The sequence below is a fragment of the Parasteatoda tepidariorum genome, chromosome 3 (assembly GCF_043381705.1).
Source record: "Parasteatoda tepidariorum isolate YZ-2023 chromosome 3, CAS_Ptep_4.0, whole genome shotgun sequence".
Taxonomy (NCBI): domain Eukaryota; kingdom Metazoa; phylum Arthropoda; class Arachnida; order Araneae; family Theridiidae; genus Parasteatoda; species Parasteatoda tepidariorum.
Window position 1 is genome coordinate 97,305,186 of NC_092206.1, and position 20,860 is coordinate 97,326,045.

Sequence of the window (20,860 nt, forward strand, 5' to 3'; positions counted from 1 at the left end):
TATAAAGGTTACTTATACCTCAATTTTATATTAAAATTATATTCTTAAAAAAATCAATATTTCATGGGAAAATTTTCTTGTACAATTAGTTTTGTAGTGTTAGTATCAAAATTTGCAAAATTTTTACTTTGAAATGTTGGCCGCTATGGATTGGTAAATAATTTCCCTGTCGGAAAAAAAAATATATATGTATATATATAAAATATATTTCTACCCCCGTGGCTGAATCACGTTGTCGCAGAATGTTGCTGAATTCTTGCAGAAAGATTTTTCTTTTGGGAAGTAAAAAATTTTGTTTTTCTTTTTTGCGAAAACTTTAGAAATTTTTTATTTTCTGCAGAATTACATTCAAAAGATGCCTTTCTCGCGCATCAGAGTGGAAAGAAATTCTCGCGATTTTTATTATCTTCTTATTTATTATTTTTATATTCTCATATGAGAAATAACATATGTAGTGTTTTGCTCATCCCCCCCCGACAATTATTGCTACCAATTTTTACTTTTTTTTATGTAATTATTTTTGAAAAAAAATCTGTGTTTTTTTCATCGCTCGGATACTATTGTGATATTTTTTTAATAATGCCGATATTATTACGGCACACAAAGTTCGAATCTTGGAATCAAGAAATCATTCTTAAACATGCCCGATTTGCACCGATATCATTGATCCACACAGTGTTTCTATCGTTCTTTCGACAGCTTTCCACATTTAAAAATCTACTCGTCTACGGATTTCCACATTAAAAAAAACATCCTCTATGTTTTTTTAAACAATTTTATTACACACAAATGGTTAACTCATCATCGCTTATTTGATAATTTACTTTTCGATTATGAAGGTTTCAAATTTTTTTCGGCAGTTATTGCTGGGGCTACCGATTTACACGGGGTTTTTAAAATTATGGTTATTTCTCAGTTGATATGATTCCTGCTTGTAATCTCGCATTTAAATAATCATTTTCTGATGCAAATCACACTTTACGCCAATATCGTAAATCCATAGTGTTTTGATTGTATTTTTAACAGTTATTGACATTGATTTTCACTTGGTTTTTAAAATCCGATATTTTTCATACGTTGTCTATTTACAACAACCAAATTTAAAAACGAAACACACATTTGAGTAACCTCTTTTTAAAGAGTCTGATTCCCGAGATTTGGTAGTTACTGCAATGGATTTGACGATTTTTAGTATTTTTTTTTTACTGAGATGATGATTTACAAAATGCAAAAAGGAAATAATTAGTGCGTTTTTCCCTTTCAAAATTATATTTAAAAAAACTAAATATTCTATTAAAAAAAATATATGTACAATTTATTTAACCAAAAAGAATATTCATTTTTTTCTAAACACAACGTTTTTGTCACTTTAAATTAGTAACGATTATTTTAAAAAGTATCTTGTAGAAAGATATTAGTGCTAGAGAGGTTTGTCGCAAAAAGCCCGAAAAATTCTGCCACAGGGATTTCTACATTTATAATCTCGACAGTTTGACCAATACAGCGTTGTGACTGGACCTTGTCCACTCACATAATCTGGTTCAAAAGCGCCATTACTGCACATTTTCCTATCCATAAACCAGACTTAAAGGTGATGAATGGGTCTAGTCTTGTAATAGTCTGAGAAAAAGAATAGAGAAAAACGTTAACTTATTCTTTGAAAGTCTGCCACCTTAAGTTCATTATTTAAAAAGAGGCTAATGCTGAATTGGTAAATAACTGGTATAAAAAGGTAAAAATCAGGTACATAGTTAGCTAAAAAATGTTTTTAATATCCTATAAAAGCGCGTTAGTTATGGGTGACTTTTTCTTGAAAATATAGCTTATAATGACTTTGACTCTTTTAGCTCTGGTATTATTTTTTTATCTTTCTTAACAACTTTTTTTAAAAATCTATTTTTTACAAAAGCAATAACAAATAAAAACAATATTAAAAAATGTCCCGTATAATAAATAGAGCTCCAGTAATGAAGGATAACTCCAATGTCTAAAAGAATAAATGCAACACCCATATATGATATGCACTGCATTTTTATGAAGTACCAAATGAAATCATAAATTTTTTGACTCGTCGCAGATGCATTCTTACGGAAAGCTTTTTCCACCTCAATTTCAGATATCAGTAGCAGCGGAGTGCCCAGAAGCGACAAATAATAGCCTGGGTGAACGCCATGCCAAATGGCACTTACAAACATTGTCACAAGCATTCTAAAAATAAAAAAAAAGCATATCATTATATAATCTTAACAGATTTGAAATAAGAATAAATAGAAAAATTTACTAAAATGCATATTTTAATTGAAAATCCTTTATAAGCTAAAACATATTTAATTGAAGTAATAAAACACAAGTAATGAAATAGAAACAAAAATTATAAACATCCACAGGAACATTTTATAATAAAATGGGAAGAAATGTATGAAGAATTTTTTTTCAATTAACCACTTAATAAATAAAAATTTTTTTCTTTATTTATTTCCAAAAAAATAATAATAAATAAATAAAATAATTTACAAATCAATTGTACTTATACTATAGGTCATATATTTTGAGACATCCAATGGACAAATTAGTGTTAAAAATAAAGCAATTTATGTAACTTTTAAAAAGAAGTGAAAAATGTTGGACCAACATATAAATTTTTTTTAACATAATCAAAAAGAATTTGAGTGTCTCATATTTTAACAAAATAAAGGCAAATATTTCACCAGAAGGGAGAATAAAAAGAAAAGTATTATAGATAAATATATTGTACACTTTGAAAAGAAAATTGAAAGAGCATCTTTTTAAACCCAAAGAGTGCAAGAATATTATGCATATTTCTATGTGATAATGCAATATCCTTTCTTGTCTATTAATAATATAAAGTTGTTTATATTTCATCAAATTTTGACCACAGATCAGAAACAAAGAATGAGATTGATCCAAAGAAAAAATGAATCAGGTTAAATAAGCAATAAAATCAATTAAAACAGTGATTTGAATATTTTTATAAATTTTTGCAATCAAATGACTCATTGTCAAACTAAATTTTTTTTAATGCAAAGCAAAAATCTTTAATTATAAGTCAACAACTTAAAAATGCTTTTCTCTGTTTAGCTTTGAGTTATTTCTATATCAGAAACACCAAGAATGAGAATCTAAGGTTAAGTTAATCTAGGGCAAAGTTAAAAATAAAACATTTTTCATTTGAAATAAAAATCAAAGTAAAACTTTGTACAGTTCAAGAAACATTTTGTGAACAAAAAATCTATAAATTATGTATACATACCATATGTAACAAATAAGGATTGTATTATAACAAATAAGGATTTAGCCGAATTCCGGCTGCCAAAAAAATAAAAAAACTGCTGAATAGCAAAAAAATCATTAATAAATATAATTTTTAATACATAAATAATTTTAGTCATTATTGAAAATGAATCAAAACTTATCTATATTATTGGCATGGGGCAAAAGGGAAACAAAACTTTAATAGAAAACTATGATGTAAAAAACTATAAAAATATTTAAGATAAATAAGAATACTGACTAATAATTACATAAAATTTAAAAAAAAAATTTTGAAGTTGTAAAATTTAAAAAAAGAAAGAGAAATACAAAAAACCCTCTTAATTCTTAAAAAGAAACTTTAATGCTAAAAATACTTTTCGGAAAAAAAAAAATTCATAAAGAGTTAAAAAAATATAGTCAATCAGAAATGCTTTTAAAAAGGGTGTGTTATCATAAAACTGCATATAAAAACAAGATAATATACAAAAGCGAAACAGAAAAAATAAAAACCAATCTTAGAAAATTTAAAGCTGAACATCTGTTTTCCAATTACTGTTTTGTCAAGAAAAAGTGATGAGAAAAAAAAAAAAAAAATTTGATAGAAAGCATCTCACTTGCCACATCATAATAAAAACGTCAATAAAAGCAAATGTTAAAAAAAAAAAAAGAGGTCGGATAAAAACAAAAATCGTTCTTAGTTTTTAAACTAAAAATTTAATGCTAAAAATCTCAAACTATTTCATATATAAAAAAGTGATAATAATGNAAAAGCAAAAGTTAAAAAAAAAAAGAAGTCGGATAAAAACAAAAATCGTTCTTAGTTTTTAAACTAAAAATGTCAAACTATTTCATATTGCTATACTATTAGAAAAAAGTGATAATAATGACTTTTATTAGAAATACTCTTGAAAAAATGCTGTGTCATTATAAACAAAAAGAAAATAAACAAATTTAATATAAAAACAAGAGAAAGAGGAAAAAAATGTTCTTCGTTCTTAAAAAAGAACTTTAACATTGAAAATCCAAATTTTCTACATTACCAGTTATCTGTACAGGAAAAAAGTAACAATAAAAGAACAAAAATTCTTAAAACAAAAAGTGTTAAAAAAACGACAAAATTGATTTGCCTGAATATAATTTAAAAAAATCAGCAATACAAAACTCATGGTTCAGTATAAAGTAATCTAGTTTCAATTCTTCAAATTTCGCTTTTCTAGTCATTCAGAATCTAAATTTGCAAGTTTCAGAAAGTAACAAACATGTGTAAAAAATATTTCTAATAATGTATGTAAAAAATACAATTTTGGATTATTATTTTTTAAATCTATTCAAATTCTGTAAGAAAAAACCTTTTCCAAAAAAAAATGACGGATATTAAGACCAACCGAATATTATGAGGAACATCCAGCCGAATATTTGGCAAAAGAGCCCAATATGCGTTACATTCGTATATGTATCACAACCAATTTAATTTTGTCTACTCCTTACATACTTAAGAATACAAAATCTTGAGTTTAAAGAGTAGGCAAGGATGCCACTTTGTATAAATGCTTCTAACAGTCATATTTTCTCATAAAATGACTTTTAAAAAAAAGGAAACTAATGATAATATTAAATAAATAAAACATGCCCTAATATATTTAGTAATCCAAATAACAACAATCTGAGTTTATAAAAATATTAAAGATTGCATTAAAATAAATGTTACTTACTTCACAGGTTTTGGAGCTGCAGTTTTTCTGTAAATATAAATTGCAAGCCAATATTGAACAGTCATATTCCAATATCTGATACCCTCCCTCATAGTGGGTCTGAATTCACTAGCAAGCTCATTCATGCATCTAATTGATTCAAAATTATATGTTGCTGTCGCCAGGGCTTTAGAATCATTATCGCTGTAAAACACAAACCTCACAATTTAATTTCATTAGAAAAAATATAAAAAACAATAATTTATCAACAATAGAATTAATGAGCATTTCTTAAAGGCAGGAGAACATGCTGGAAATTAATAGCCTCAACTATTTAGCGATAGATTGAACAAGTGACTCTTTTATATGCCTTTCGTTATGAAATTATGACTCTTACTTTTTACTGATTTTTTTAAAATAATGTTTGTAAATTAGCACTTTTTTAAAAGGCAGATATGTGACATCTGGAACATCATTATTCCTTATTGTGTTTTGGCAACACCTAGTAAGTAAACTCCAAGTTCACATATCAAAGCTCGCTTCGTCTATCGCCATCATTAAAGATGTTTGTGTTTTTTACATACTTAGTATTTAAGTACTGTTACAGGCATCATTATAGTTAACAAATAACATAACAGTTTGATTTTTGTAGAACGGCAGCTCTTTCTAAGTGAATTTAGTTTTATTAAAGCACATCAAATAAAAATATTGAAGAAGTTATTATTAAAATAAATAAAGTAAATATTACATATGCTTATAATTTCTCTATTTTTCATAAAACATGTTTTTAAATATAGGAAAATTCAAGCAACAAATATTTATATGAATGTCATAGCAATACAAAAAAAAATAATAATAATAGTAATAAATTTAAAAAATTCAATTCATATATAACAAAGTTATATATAAACAAATAAAAATTTGTTTTTAATTTTTGTCGTTTGCTGAAATGAGGAAAGATTTGTTTCAATTTGGGGGATGTCCCAATCAAATTTGAGGGTTAGGCATACCTAAATATTTCTAAAAGAGAAAAATTGATTTTTGAATTTCATAATAAATAGATTCCTGAAGAAAAAAAATCTTTAACATAATAACTATTAGAAAACAAAAATCTGAATTGTGCTATTCTTTCAGCAGTTTTTGCATAAAAAAATATAAAAATTGCTTTAACAAATTCAGTTTATTCAGTAATAAGAACATTTGAGATACAGCCAATCATGGCTATATCTTATTTGTGATCACGAAGCAAAAGTAATTTGATTTCAGTATTTTACTCGAGAGTAGTATTACTGAATCGCAAGTACGTATGACAAGCATCCAAGTCTTTTTGTTTGGGTGTTTACTGGTTGCCTACTGCAGGGGTAATTGTGAGCCCAAGTCAAAATTCCGGAATATTTCTTGAGTTAAAAAAAAAAAGTTTAAATTAGAAAAAATTTAAACAAGGTTTTTCTTCTTTTTTCTCAATATTTCTTTGTTTACTTAAAATATATTTAAAATTTTACATATACCTATATCATTTACACATACCTATGATGACCTGGAGAAGTAATTTTTACAAAATAAAGTAAAATTTACAAATATGGCTTTCTTTCTTGAGTTTATGATCATAATAACTATTTACTGATAAAAAATGAATGTTAATCATGAATATAATAAGCTTATAAAGTATCTGGCTCTCCCTTACAAACAAATTAAATAAACTGTGTTTTTAAGTTCCATCTTTGAAAATTTGATTTCCGGAAACTTCTGTGATCAATGATTTTTTTAAAGGTCTGAACCTTCCATCTCCGGAAACTTCTGGATCCCTGTTAGCGAAAAATCCGCATTAACCACTTCTTCAAAAGCAACATAGCAAATCTTAAGCATACTTGGTTTCTTATCTGTCTCTACTTATAGATACATGTTACGCTTTAATGCCAAGTTTATCTCATTATATTTGCAGTCACTGATTCGAATTTATCCTTTTAAGATCATAATTTCTATGACATCGGAATTTAGTGTATATCCACTTTATAAATAATTCTTACTAAACATTTATTAAGAGAAAAAGACTACAGAAATTAAACTGCTATTTACAAGTGTGTATGGAGCAGAAGCTCCTGGTGACTTCTACAGATTCATTTTCAAAAGAGAAGTGTGCACTTTTCCCACTTGCATCATATATAGTTATTTCTTTCGTGTCACGTGATCCATAATATCCAGACTTCCTTGTGAGGATTGACACCTTAATAAGTAACCATAAGACTGGATGAAGATGTTCTCTAAACATTTATTAAAATGAATGATATTTTGGTTGTATAAAAACATCTTACTGCACAGTATGGATTCATTTTATAAATAAAGATTAAATTTTTTTAAACTAATTATCAATAATTTATACTTGAAGTGCTTTTTTATTATGCAAAAGAGATTATTGAATGCTCTCATCTATTAAAAAGGGCAAATACCATTAAAATATAATTCTTTTTAAGTTTAGTTTTAAGATACCTTAATTCTACTTAGCCATCATTTTAGATGTGACATACATACATAGTATTATTTAATCCTATTTATTCATAATTATTAATATATTTTGACTGACACCAATATCACAAGATTTAAGAAATAGAGAAAAATCTCATTAAAACATGGACTTATAAACAAAAATTATTAGGAAAATAAACAGGCTCTCTATTTTTCTGGTCCATCGGGGTTCCTTTCTGCAGTTTATATGATAGAAAGAATTCATTTTACATTAAAGTTATAGTGAGCTTTCTTTTGCGACACTTTAAATTCTTTGCACATGGAAATTCTGCTTCTAATACTATTATTTATTTTTTTGGTTATATTTTAAGAACAGTTTATTCCAGATCTAAAATTGTTTAATTGAAACCAATATTGTTAATTTTCACCATTATTTTTTCAATTTAAGAAAATTTGCTTACATCTCTTGAAGAGCATTGAGGTTAGTCGGTCCAGCACCCGGTTGAGTGTTGCTTTTCTCGGGATAAGCACCCAGTCCCAGATTTATGCAGATACATTCACCAAGCACAAATGCCACATAAATTCTCATACGAAAGCTAAAAAACCATGGCCACACGTAAAAAATTCTGTGCATAAATGGCAGTGTCCAGATCTCTTGGGACGAAGCAAACTTTACAAAATAAATTAATAAAATAGTTAGTAAAATATACATTCTAGTGTGATAAACATATAAATAAGTGAATAAATAAATGAAAATACTGTTTTAATTAGAAAATCATTGCACACATAATGTTTTTAGTTTGCCCTGAAAGTGTATTAAGTTAACAGTACCAAGTCTAACACTTCAACAATAAATACCTGAAATATTAATTAGTATTAACAGATCAATATAACGATTGATATATGCTCAACATTTTGATTTAAGTGTATGAATTAAAATAACTACTGTAATTAGATAATAAATAATTACAAAAACATTTTATGAAAAAAAAGTTTACACAGATGTTTTTTAAATAATCTTTCTTAAAAAAAATTATAGAGGGGGAAGTATCGTAAAAACCTATAAGCATGCAAGCAGATATAAACAATCCTGATCCACTCAATTTCATATGATAAAAATATATTCAATTTAAGTAAAATTAAAATTTGGGATGAGTTAAAAGTTGCAAAACAATGTGATTAAAAATAAAAAGGAAACAGTTTTTAAAAAAATGTATTAGAGTATACTCTCAATATCTCAAAGCTGAAAGGACGGGGGGGCAAATTCGAAAGAGATTTTTTGAGATAACAAATTCAGAACTAAGTAAGTTTTAAGTAGAAAAATATATTCTAAAACATTACTCTAAAAAGTAGAGTCATTAAACATAAGAATAAATACTATTAAATATGTATACAATGATAGTTGATTATAAGTCTAAATACAAATGTACCGTTTCTCTGGTACATTTGTAATTTTATTTTGATAATAATTTTATTTTTAAATAAAATTATGAAATGATAATTTTATTTTAAAAGTAAGACACGAACAATGAGGCATCATATAGAAAAGAATTGGTTAACAATAAGCTTACAATTTACATTGTGATTTTTCCAAAAAAAAAAGGCAATTTCTATTACAAAAAAGATTCGATATAACAAGATTTTGAGAACTGCCCTGGATTCTCTTCTAACACTGCAGGATCACAATAATATCTGGTTACTCTCTGACAGTCTCAGTTCCATACAGTACTTATCGCATTGGAGGAAGGTGAGAGACAAAACAGGAGCTTCAATCCTGCACAAACTTAAAATCCTCTTATGACTGAGAGAAGTCCACCTCCAGTGGATCCCTTCTCCTGTTGGGGTTCCGGGCAATGATATCGCCGACACTCTGGCTAAGGAGGGGACAGAAGAAACTTTGATGATTCCAAACTCACTCACCTTCATGGAACTGGCATCGAAAAAGAAAAAAGACAATGTTTCCGGGCTCGTACCCCCAAACATCACTGGTACCAGAGCACCTGTCCAGGTGGTGCACTCAACATTCGGTGCAACCGCAAGGATCAGACAGCGCTTACCAGCGGCCACCTTAAGTCTCTTTCTTTCGTGGGTAGTGTTAAAATTTTCCCAAACTGCCCCAGGTGCCACAACATGCAGGCCTCTCCCCAACATATCCTGGACTGTCTTCGACTGGACGAGAGGGACATTCTACAAAACCCACTTTTGGTGGCCGACTTCCTGCGGGTTATGAATTTCATGGACATTGTTTAGCCCTGCTAATTTCGGGGATTAGGAAGAAGATTTTGAGAAGGAACTCCTCAACTTGGGAATTTAATTTAACGTTAGGTGGATATATAATGCCAAGAAGAAATTTTTTTTGACATAACGATGTTTTCGAGATATCAAGAACATATTGTATTTACAAATGATATAGATTTAAAGTACTCTTCCTATTTGAGGATTTAATAGTGAAACACTTATTAGAAATTTGCATACTTTAAATTTATATACTTTCCTAAACGATTTTTTATAAACTATGTCTGTTCACAATTACAAGCATATTAATAATAATCGCTTGATTTAAAATCTCATGAAAATGGTGACAATTTAACTAATTTCACTAAAGATCATACTTTTTAATCACATCACTTTCTAATTAACAATGTAATAAACGATACTGCAATAAGCACATTATGAAATGTAATACACTCATAATATGTATAACAATGATTTTTTAAATGCAGCTTTGAAAAAAACTAAGAAATACTCACTTCAAGAGGAAAAAAGTAATCTGTAAGAAGATAGAGGCATGCATACAATGGCACAACAATGATCCTTTTCTTTAAGAATGAGGAATGTGAGACATTCATGCTGTATGGCTTCTTGAATAGATCTTCATACGTGCGGAACCTATAATACGGTCCTAGGAAATAAAATAAAAAGCTTAGCTTATTAATAGGGATATATTATAAACATTGAAAAGACTACTGTTGTTAGGCCACTTGACAAGAATATACAAAAACAGAAGTGCAAAAATTTCTTTTGGGGGGAGATAGCAGGAAGGAGAAGTGTAGAGAGATACAGAAAAGGATGGCAATTCACAAATTATAAGAGGGCTAAGGATCGTTAAGTTTGGAGCTGGCCATACATCCTTCATGGGTTGTAATGCCAAGAAGTAAGTAAATATAAAAAAGGTTGGCGAAAGTACATAGAACATTAGAGAAAGTAAAGTACGAAGGGGGGGTCAGTGCAAAATATGCCTGGTTTGACCGTCTTAGAAAAGTTTGATTTCATCATTTTTAATTTTAACCTTCAAAGCATTGAGCCCTTGGGCATAATTTTACAGAAAGTTGCTTTCATTACAACTGTTCTATTGAAACACGTAGGGAGGCAAGAAAGCCTGTTCGAAAAAGTTTATGAGAAGCCAGGATGAAAACTTAGACGGCATTAATATTGGAAATAACTAATAGAAAAATTGTTAGATAATAACATTACACATTTGAGATTGACTGAAGAGACTATGGCCTACCATGCAAATTTTTTTAGAAACACCATTGAAGATAAAAAAAAAATCAATCCTAATTTGGTTCCATTAAGTTATCTATCATAAATTAAATGCTCAAATTAACGGCACAAGATGTTTTCTACCTTTAAATTCAAATTAAACAGTTGAATTTTTTTAACTTGTTTAAATATAGTTGATTCTTGGTTATGATAAAAATTGAAATTTTTTATTGAAGAAGTTTGTAGCCCTCAATTAGTAACAATGCTATATGAGTTTTAAAGCACGATAAAATTAAATTTTTGGATAAAATGAAATAAAAAGGAGTGAATTGGTCTAAGGTTTTTAATATTAATTCAGAGTAGCTTTAAAAATAGAAATAATAACATACCAACAAGTAAGCCTGCATAGCAGAAAGAGTACTGAATAATATCAGTAAAGGTAGGTTTTATTCGGGTGTATTCTTCTTTTATCTTATCCCCTGCATCAGATGATAAAAAATTTAAATGATGGATATTAACTTCATAAGCCAAACCTACCATCTATAAAGCATTAAAAAACAAATATAAATTAATTAATAAATAACTTACATATACGAAAGTAAATTTATAACAGTTATCTTTGTAAACAAAAAAAAAACAAGTTTTTGTAAAATTTAAACCTTTTTTAGCAAGATAAAAAAAAAACATTCACTGAATACCAATTATAAATAAAAGCTTAAAATGCATATGTGTTTTTTTTTTCAAGATTAGTTTTAAAAGTTAAAAAGATACACATCTGTTATTATGCAATTTAATGAACAAAAAAGAATCTGAAGCTTCAAATTCAATTAAAATTGATACCACTACAGAATAATAACTACATTAACAATATGATAAAGTGAAACTCTGGATTAACAAATTCATATTTCGGTTTTTAATTACAAAAAGCAAATTTTAGCACTATGAAAAAAATTAAGTCATTTAAAATTATTTATATAAATTATAATGACTTTTTACCAATTTTATCTTCATAACAATAAAAAATGCATGAACATGCTTGAAAGTATTTTAAATTTGTAAAATAATTTAGTCTTTTTCTTATATTTATTCAGAACAACACAAAAGGTTCTATGGCAAAAAACCTAAGTGGTACTTGAAAATGTGATCAGAACATTAAATAAAATTAATAACTAGAGAATAAAACATCGAAAATAATAAAGAAAACAGTAAATTAGTCTACACAACTACTTAAATAACAATATAAAAAGTTTTTAAAAAATTGGGGAAAAGAATTCCCGACTTAATGTACGTTTTATTACATATTACATACATTTAAATTTTTTTTATGCCCCATAAATTTTCATAATTTCTTTTAAAATTATTTTTTCAGATTAATTTATAATTTCTACAGATTTATACAAAAAAAATTCTAGTTTCTCCTTGAAGAATTAAGCAACATTTTTTAGTGGGTTTGAAGAAATTCCTCCATGCCTAAAGTATAAGTAAAAAAACAAATGTTTCAACCTGAAAAATCGATTGATTGAATTGATTTTAAAAATGCATTTTTTTCACTTAAGTCTTCTATTTAGTATCTTACATTTTAGATGATAAAATTAACCATTGATGCAATTTTTTTTTAAAAAAAAGATCACAAGATCATCAGGATGTTCCATAATCACCACCTTTAATATGTATTTTTACAATCCTTATCAAAAATAAAGAAGTAAAAACATTAGGAATTACAAATTATCGCAATATTTAATCACAAATATTTAATCAGAGAAAAAAAAATACTATCAAAATTTAACAAGTTATTACTCAAGAAGGCAACACTGAAAGAAAACAGAGAGGAGTTAAAGGCTATCATTCAAAACACCTCCAAGTTTCACTTAGACATCAAACTAGTTTTTATGTTTTTCATTCCACCTTACTCACTAGAGAATGATATATTTGGATAATGATGTTGATTTTTTATTGCTTAAATATTATTTTGCAAACCCTAATAGTGTACACATTTTGTTTTTGAAACTCTTTTTTAACATCTTCTTTATTGACACTGCAGCCCAGGGTGGGCCTTAGGTTGCTGCACAATATTTCTCCAGACATGACTAGAATCTTCCAATTGAAGATCATTGAAGTTTTTAAATCATTCAAGACATGAACTATCCATCCTTTCTTTGGTCTGCCTATTGCACATGGGCTCCCAATGCAAGGTCTTTACAGTTAGGCCACGGCCGGATTATCCTATAGGCACACTAGGCACGTGCCTAGGGCCTACGAAATTCAGGGGCCTACGAAAAACTTGGGAGAAAAAAATTTATTGACCAAAATAATTTAGCTTTAAAAACAACAAGTGTATTTTGCACAAAATTATGAAGATACAAATAAAAATATAATATTTTTCGGTAATAAATTATTTTGCAGAATCTTATGATCTAATATATTACTTTTTTGCGATTTTTGGATTCAACGAAATCTTGTATTATGCTGTCGAATTCCAAACTACGCAAAATGTCGTATTCAATAGACATAAGTGCGAGCGATGCCAAACGATCTTGATTCATTGTTGAACGCAAATAATTTTTTATCAATTTTAATCTGGAGAAAGATCTTTCTCCTTCTGCATTTGATCCAAGAATCGACAAATATATTCTTAATGCAATGTGAACGTTAGGAAAAGTATTCACAAGTTTATCTTTAATTTGAGCCTTCAACATTTCTTGTGCAGATTTATGTTCATACAAATTTGAAAATAGTAAAAATTCATCTACAAAGTTTTCCTCTAAATCGGATGAGTAAATTTTCACCAAATTTTGCGCTTTTAGTTTAATCTCAGATTCTGACAAATTTTTGTGAACAAGAAAACCGAAATTATCGTACAAATCACTGTAAGCTTTACGCCTTTTAGTCATTTCTGAAATTAATACATCTAAAATGGCGTAATACGTTTCCATACGAAGAAAATTTTAGCATATATTTTGAAAAGAGGGGAGGAGTGGGGGAAGGAGGGGAGGGCCCATAAACGGCTGTGCCTAGGGCCTACGAAAGGTATAATCCGGCTCTGTGCCTAGGGCCTACGAAAGGTATAATCCGGCCCTGAGTTAGGCGATTTCCCAATGTGACCAAGCCATGAAAACCTCTGTGCTTTGAGGAACTTTACAAAGTTTCAATGCTTGATAAGAGCTTCCAGTTCATCATTAGTTCTTATTCTCCAATAACTATAAGTTGAGACACGGTGGCTCAGAGGATAGGACGTTTGCATTCCAACAAGGCGAACCTGGTTTGAATCCCAGCGATGGCTGGTCGATTCCGATTCGCACCAACCGCAGTGCTGACATAAAATATCCTCAGTGGTAGATGGATCATGGGTTAGAGTCCCCTTGCCATCAGGCTAACCGAGGGAGGTTTACATGGTTTTCCTCTTCTTGTAACGCAAATGCGGTTAGTTCCATGAAAAAGTTCTCCCACAAATGCAAATTTCTCCCAATACTTGAACCAGGAGTTCCCTTGTCTTCTGGATTGGGTTCAAAATTACAAGGCTAAGGAATTAAACATTAGTAGTCATAAACACAAAATTGGATCGCCTGATGAATAACAGTTATAAAATAAAATAATTATTAGTTAGATGCATTGGGCCATAAACTTTTCTAAGTATTTTTTGTTAAAAATTAGTAAATTATTTATATCTTTTTGTCTAAGTCTCACAGTCATATGTCACCATGAGACGGATGATTCTTATGTAAATTTTTAGTTGTTTTCAGGATCAATTAATTTTTTTAACAGATGCTGATGTGAAAAATAGCTTTGGTTCCTTTCTGGATTCTACAATTAATTTCTTCTAAAATGATATTTTAAGTGCTTATAATTGAGTCCAGATATGCATTTGTTTTTAACATGGATTGTAAAATTATATAGTTGAAGATCTATATAAAGTAAAAAATATAAGATTGAAACAATTAATGTTAATTCATAAATTTAAAGAAATAATATGTGTCAGAAAAAAAATAAATGCTGTGTAAAATTATAAGGAATAGAAAGGATTTAAGAATTTCATTTCTCTAGACCCAATAAAACTCATTAATAATTTGACAAAGTATATTCCAATTGATAGTAAATACATACTTTTAAGACCATTATCATCAAGGCAGTGTTAGGCAGTTCTGGAATTGGTGGAATACCAACATATTGAAATGTACGAGTGAGCATTAGATGACAGAAACAATACAAGAAGCTTACAATATGGCAACATCTAAAATAATTTTTATAAAATTATCATCTATTCATATAATTAATGTATCACCTAATCATGTTAATTAACTATTCACATATTGTATTTGTACATTTATAAAAAATAAAAACTCTGAAAAGCTATCAGCTTTATTTTCAGTTAGAAAATTTTTTCTCTTTGAAGTAACTAATAATACACAAATAAAAATCTCGAATAAATATTAATAAAAGTTAAACGTTCATTTCAGACTATCCATAAACATTCAGAAAAAAATTTTCGCAAACTTTTCAAAACTTATTTTATCAAATTTTTCTGATTTTTGTAACAAAGAAGAGGTAAATTTCATTATAATCTATCCATTTTTATCTCATCCATGTACTAAATAAAAATATTACAAAACACTTTTACTTGAAATTAAATTTGAAAAAAAAAAAAAAAAAAAANATTTAAAAAAAAAAAAAAAAAAAAAAACAATTTAAACATTTTTTTTGTGAAAATAAATTAAACAGACATATATGAAAGGAATCAGGATGATAGCAGTAAAGAGAATTGAATATGAAAAAGCCTATTGTTTTGTGAAAATGAAAAGTTTCCGTGAACTAATTTTTTAATACTTAAAAAATTACTCCAATGTAGCATTATCTGCTGATGAATATTTGCACGAATTGAGAATCATTCATTGATTTTTTAAAAATTTTTTCAGGTGGAAAAATCTTGCCAAATTAAAAAATATTCTAAAAAAATTAGCAAATATTTCTTTTTATTGATAGGCTATGATTCATCTACAGGAAATTAGTGTAATTCTTTCGATTAAAAAAGGATATTGACTCTCTAATAGACTGGAAAATTTAAATTTTCAGCTAGTAGCGAGTAAACTTACAATATTTTAGTAGCCACTTTTTCCTCAAACCTAATGAGTTTACAATTGACATCAATAGGTCCTTTTCATTTAATAGCAACTTTTTTTGCTTGGATTAAATTATATTTTTTTAAAAATTCACATAAGAAAGAATAATAAAATAAAAAGTTAATTTATCAAAAAAAAATACTAATATAGATGTGAGACAAATTTTAGTTAAACACACTGATTTTAAAGAACTTATTGGGAAGGTAAAATGCATTTAATGTATACTGCCTCGCAATTGAAAAATTGTCGTAAGCAACAAAAAATTAAAAATTAAGATTTTCATAGAATCTTTATATGGTAAGCTACATATTGCAAAAAAATAAATAAACAAAAATTAAATTTTGTTTTTTCAGTTTCCTGAAATTCTATTTTAGCATTCATAATGTTAGCAATAGAAGGAGAAAAGTTGTCAAGTCACTTTTCTCGGAATCAATCGTGAAGCCCTTTGGCTGTTTTTTCAATTGCTCGGCAGTATACATTACAGCTTTGAAATATGAATTGTTAAAGAACTTTCTTCACACGAATTTTTCCATCACAAACTGATTGATTCAGAAAAATGAAAATTTTTAATGGGAACATTGGACATATGAATGTTTTCCAAAGTCTTTCTGCATTGATGTACTATTATCATTAATATTATGATTTAAAAAACAGAATAATGATTCATAAAATAAACGATGGGAAAAAGTGACCAGTTCTTTACTTAATTTAAGTCCCTACTCTTCTTTGTTGACTCACCATATGGTGAATGGTTATTTTCATAAGTACCCTCTAACATTTAGAAAAAGTTTATGTTCCTTCTCCCTTCAATCTATATACAAGCGGTTATTATTTTAGATATCCCTAGTCTATACTAACAAACTTACCTTTTATTTACATATAGAACAATCAAAGCATTAACAACAGTAAGTATCACATGGTGCAATATATGAAATCCTGAGAGAATGAAAAGAAGAATAAAACCTATGATGGTACACAGAAGCTGCTTTGATGGCAAAGTTTTGACTTGACGGAGATAATAACCAAATGATACTGATGATAATAAACAAGAGAAGTAAATCCAATCATCTGTCGTCATTTTCAGGCTTATAAAATTCCTGAGATAAAAAAGAAAATATTAATAATAGATTATCAAATTGAATAAAAAGGCTAAAAATGTAAACATTTAGAAACTGTACTTAGAGGATTATTATAGAGATGTAAAATTCTCGGTGATAATCTTTTGAAGAATATCTTTTATAATATTGTCATCAAGGAACAATTTTTATACAACTGAACAATTAACAACAATTTTGAGAGAATAATTTTGTTTTAAACACAATTAAGTAATAAATGATGATCTCAATATATTGTTTTTAAGTTTTTATTCTTGATGAATTTGAAATGTTTTGTTTTGGGAGCAATAAAAGAAAAGAAAAGAGAAAAAAAAATCAAAAGTGTTTGTACAGCTAAATAAACAGTCAAAGTTAAACAATAAACAGAGTCACAGTTCAAAGAAAATTCTTGAAATAGAAACTACAAATTATCTACATTGAGTATACCGAAATATAATTTGTTAATTTTTTGAGAAGGATAAATTAACTAAACTTCTTATACAAGTATGATTTGCATGCTTGTTTTTTAGATATTATTAATAGATTACAATTAAAGAATAAAATTCTCTAAATATTAGCATCACAAGAATATTCTTTTTATATTAATGACGAAAATATTCAAGGGTGTGTTTAGAAGAAATTTGGGTCCGTTAATGGACCCTTCACAAAATAATTTATCTTTTAATCGGACCCTTCACAGGAGACACTTGAAAGACATTTGCGCATTATTGTAAATGGGCTGGAAATTTTGACTGATGCTGAGTGTTCAGCTATTAATAGATATTTTCAAATCTACTGTAAATCGACATATATTACTCTAATATTTTGTTAATCATGTTTTTCTGCTTTAATTCTAAAGCTAAGTTTGATCTAATTTAATTTATATTATGTACCTTAACCACTTCGAAGTCAAAAAAATTATAAATTCCAAATGTAGTATTCTAAGATTTCTACTTCTACAAACATCAGGTGCACATGCTTGTCGATATTAAATGATATTTTTGTGTAAATAAATAATTGAGTAGGTAATATATTATTCATAAAATTAATTGATAAAATATTATGCAAATAAAAATTAACTTATATCAGTTTTTTAAAAAAATTATTATAAATTTAAGAATTGTTTATTTAATTGTTAAGTTTATTTAATGTGTAACACATTACTAATTAGTGTTATTTAAAATATTTTAATTGAAATTATTAAAAATGTGAGTGATTTTGTTTCCATTATTCATCCGAAATGAATATTCTGTGTTGTGCAGTATAGGCTAAATACCAAATATTTGTATGTTGCATCTCTAATTTAGTAGTAGTAATAATTGTTTCTTTTTGAAAATAAATTTTTTTTTATTATAATTTTACAGTGTTGAGCACAATCTTGTATCCATTCACAATTTAAAAACTCCTTGAAAAGGTTTCTTGCAATAACAGGACCCTATTTGCACAAATTCACAAAACAAGACCCTGGTTGAAAGAATGTGACTTAACACTTATTTTAAGTTCACAAATTACGAGTAATTTTTTCACAATTTTACAAAAACAAGACCTTTTACAAAATGTCCGGACAGACTCCTGATATTCTCATTTCGCATCTCCATACAGATATATATATACATATAAATAAAAGAAGAATAAATAAACAGTAAACACGTTTATGAAAATGTTGTACTGAAGAAAATTATGCTTTTAAAATAGTAGCAAAAATCTACAGAAAATATAGAATAAAAATTTTTATTTTAAACTTAAGTCAATTTTATTATGAACATATTATGATTATAACTCAAATATTCTTCACTGGTCATAAATAATTTAGAGATCTCAGAGGAGAAATACATTAAATGTCATTTTGAAAATGTTATAGCTTGCAAATTTTAGAGTATTATTTCAAATTATGAAGCACATAAATTTATTTTGTCACATCCTTCAGTCTATTATCAATCTTGTAATTTAAATCATTGCTTTAATCAATCTTCTGATTTAATTTAAATCAATCTTTTAAATTAAATCAACATTCAACCAAACTTATTTGTTTTAATAAATTTTTTTAAAAATTATTGAAGTAGATTAGAAGTATGTAGGTAAAAAGATGTTTTGATGAGCTTTTACACATTTTAAATTTCATTTCTTTAGGAAAGACACCTCAACAATAAAAATTATTTTACATTGGCACATATTTAATTTCAAAAATGAAATAGCATAACTTTTTTTTAAACATCAAAGATCTATAATTTTTCACTTCATCTGCATATAATTTCATGTAATAAATTATCTTTTTTACTTATTAATTTCGCTTGAAGTATAAGTTCAAAATTTCAATGAAGTCCCTCAGTTTAATCCAATATTTAATAATATACATTAAAATTATATATTATGCACATAAATTTTAGGAACAGCAGTTAAATTGAATACAATGCACATAAAATGTTTATGAAAATAATAATTAACAGTATAATTATTATTATTCATTTATTTATACTGAAATCATAGACTCATTTCATTATGTAATACTTAAGAAAATAAAAAACAACCAATAACTTACTAGAAAATCGTAACAGGTTTTTTCTTTTTTTTTATAAATAATTTTCTAAACACCATAAACATAATTTTCTATAGCAGAATAAATTTATCATATCGGATAAGAAATCTTTGCTAATGAGCAATTTAATAAGGTTACGTAACTAATGCTTGAAAAAAGAAAGTATGAACACATAGACATTTGTAATTTTATTTATAGAATAAGTAAATTTTCAAATATCAATAAAAATCATAATCAAACGAACAAAACAAATTATAAATAACAAAAAAAAACTTTACAAAATAAATATATTTTCTTACCTACTCTAAAACAATGGACTTAAACAATATTCTTGAAGTACCTACTCCCCATTCTTTTTACTCATTACATAATGATCATCCTAATGAGTTTCATCCTGTGATAATGATTTTCGACCTTTCACAAGAAGAAAAATTGTAAATAAACGTAATTATAAGTAGTGGCCATGATTCACAAACAATGTTTGTTTACTATTTATAAATATATTTTTTTCTTTCTTTTTTTGGTCACATATCTGACCATGCGCGTCAACTAAGACACGCCCTTCACGGGTATCGATATGATGTATAATCGATAAGTGAAATGAAAATGATACTATGAAAAGAACAAAAAGGACTTGAGTAACTTGAGAATTGCGCAATGTTAATATTACGTCTCCTCACCTGATGTCTTGAAAGAGTCTTGCCCCCGTTTTTCACTAGTCTCATTATATAATTTAAAGCGATTTAGCATTCAGAGATGGCGCCAGCGGAACTAGTTTTATTGAAAAACCGAGCCAAGATCAATAGTTTTTATTATTTACTTTTGAAAGTTTTTTTTGTTTATTGAATATTTTTATTTCTGCAATTTTTATAGCTTTCTTTTTAATTATTTTTTATTTTCCTTTATTCATATATTCATTTATTTGTTTTTTATTTATTTTTAATATTTTTTTATTTATTTCTGTTTTTTTTTAAAAAATGGTTAAAATGTAAGATTTGAGAACTAACATTCCTCGCCATTTTTTTAAATTTATTTTTAGCATTAAATTACGTTAGGATGAATTTAAAACAAATATGAAAAACTTTGATAAAGAGAGTAATTAAATATAATTTAGATAATTTTAAAGCAAATGTTAAATGAATTGTAATAATTATTAATTGGAAGAAAAAGATAATTTATTACATGATGAAGTGAAAAAGATGAAGA

The 20,860-nt window shown here is 27.2% G+C and overlaps 1 protein-coding gene across 5 annotated transcripts; it reads right to left on the bottom strand.

Annotated features, from left to right (window-relative positions):
• Positions 1-493: 493 nt before the first annotated feature.
• LOC107452902 (lysophospholipid acyltransferase 7) lies at positions 494-20,395 on the bottom strand. 5 transcript variants are annotated; one of them, XM_043044690.2, is made up of 8 exons: positions 20,335-20,395; positions 16,891-17,121; positions 15,012-15,138; positions 11,300-11,450; positions 10,178-10,329; positions 7,889-8,097; positions 4,986-5,168; positions 494-2,208 (listed from the first exon to the last, which is right to left on the bottom strand). In XM_043044690.2, exons 2-8 carry the CDS (start codon positions 17,100-17,102, stop codon positions 1,824-1,826), a joined length of 1,419 nt encoding a protein of 472 aa, XP_042900624.1. In that variant the 5' UTR covers positions 17,103-17,121; positions 20,335-20,395; the 3' UTR covers positions 494-1,823. The 5 variants fall into 5 exon arrangements, with proteins under 5 accessions (XP_042900624.1, XP_021002710.1, XP_021002712.1 ...); XM_021147051.3 differs by having other exon boundaries at positions 19,954-20,394; XM_021147053.3 differs by lacking the exon at positions 20,335-20,395 and adding an exon at positions 19,954-20,228 and having other exon boundaries at positions 16,988-17,121.
• Positions 20,396-20,860: the final 465 nt, after the last annotated feature.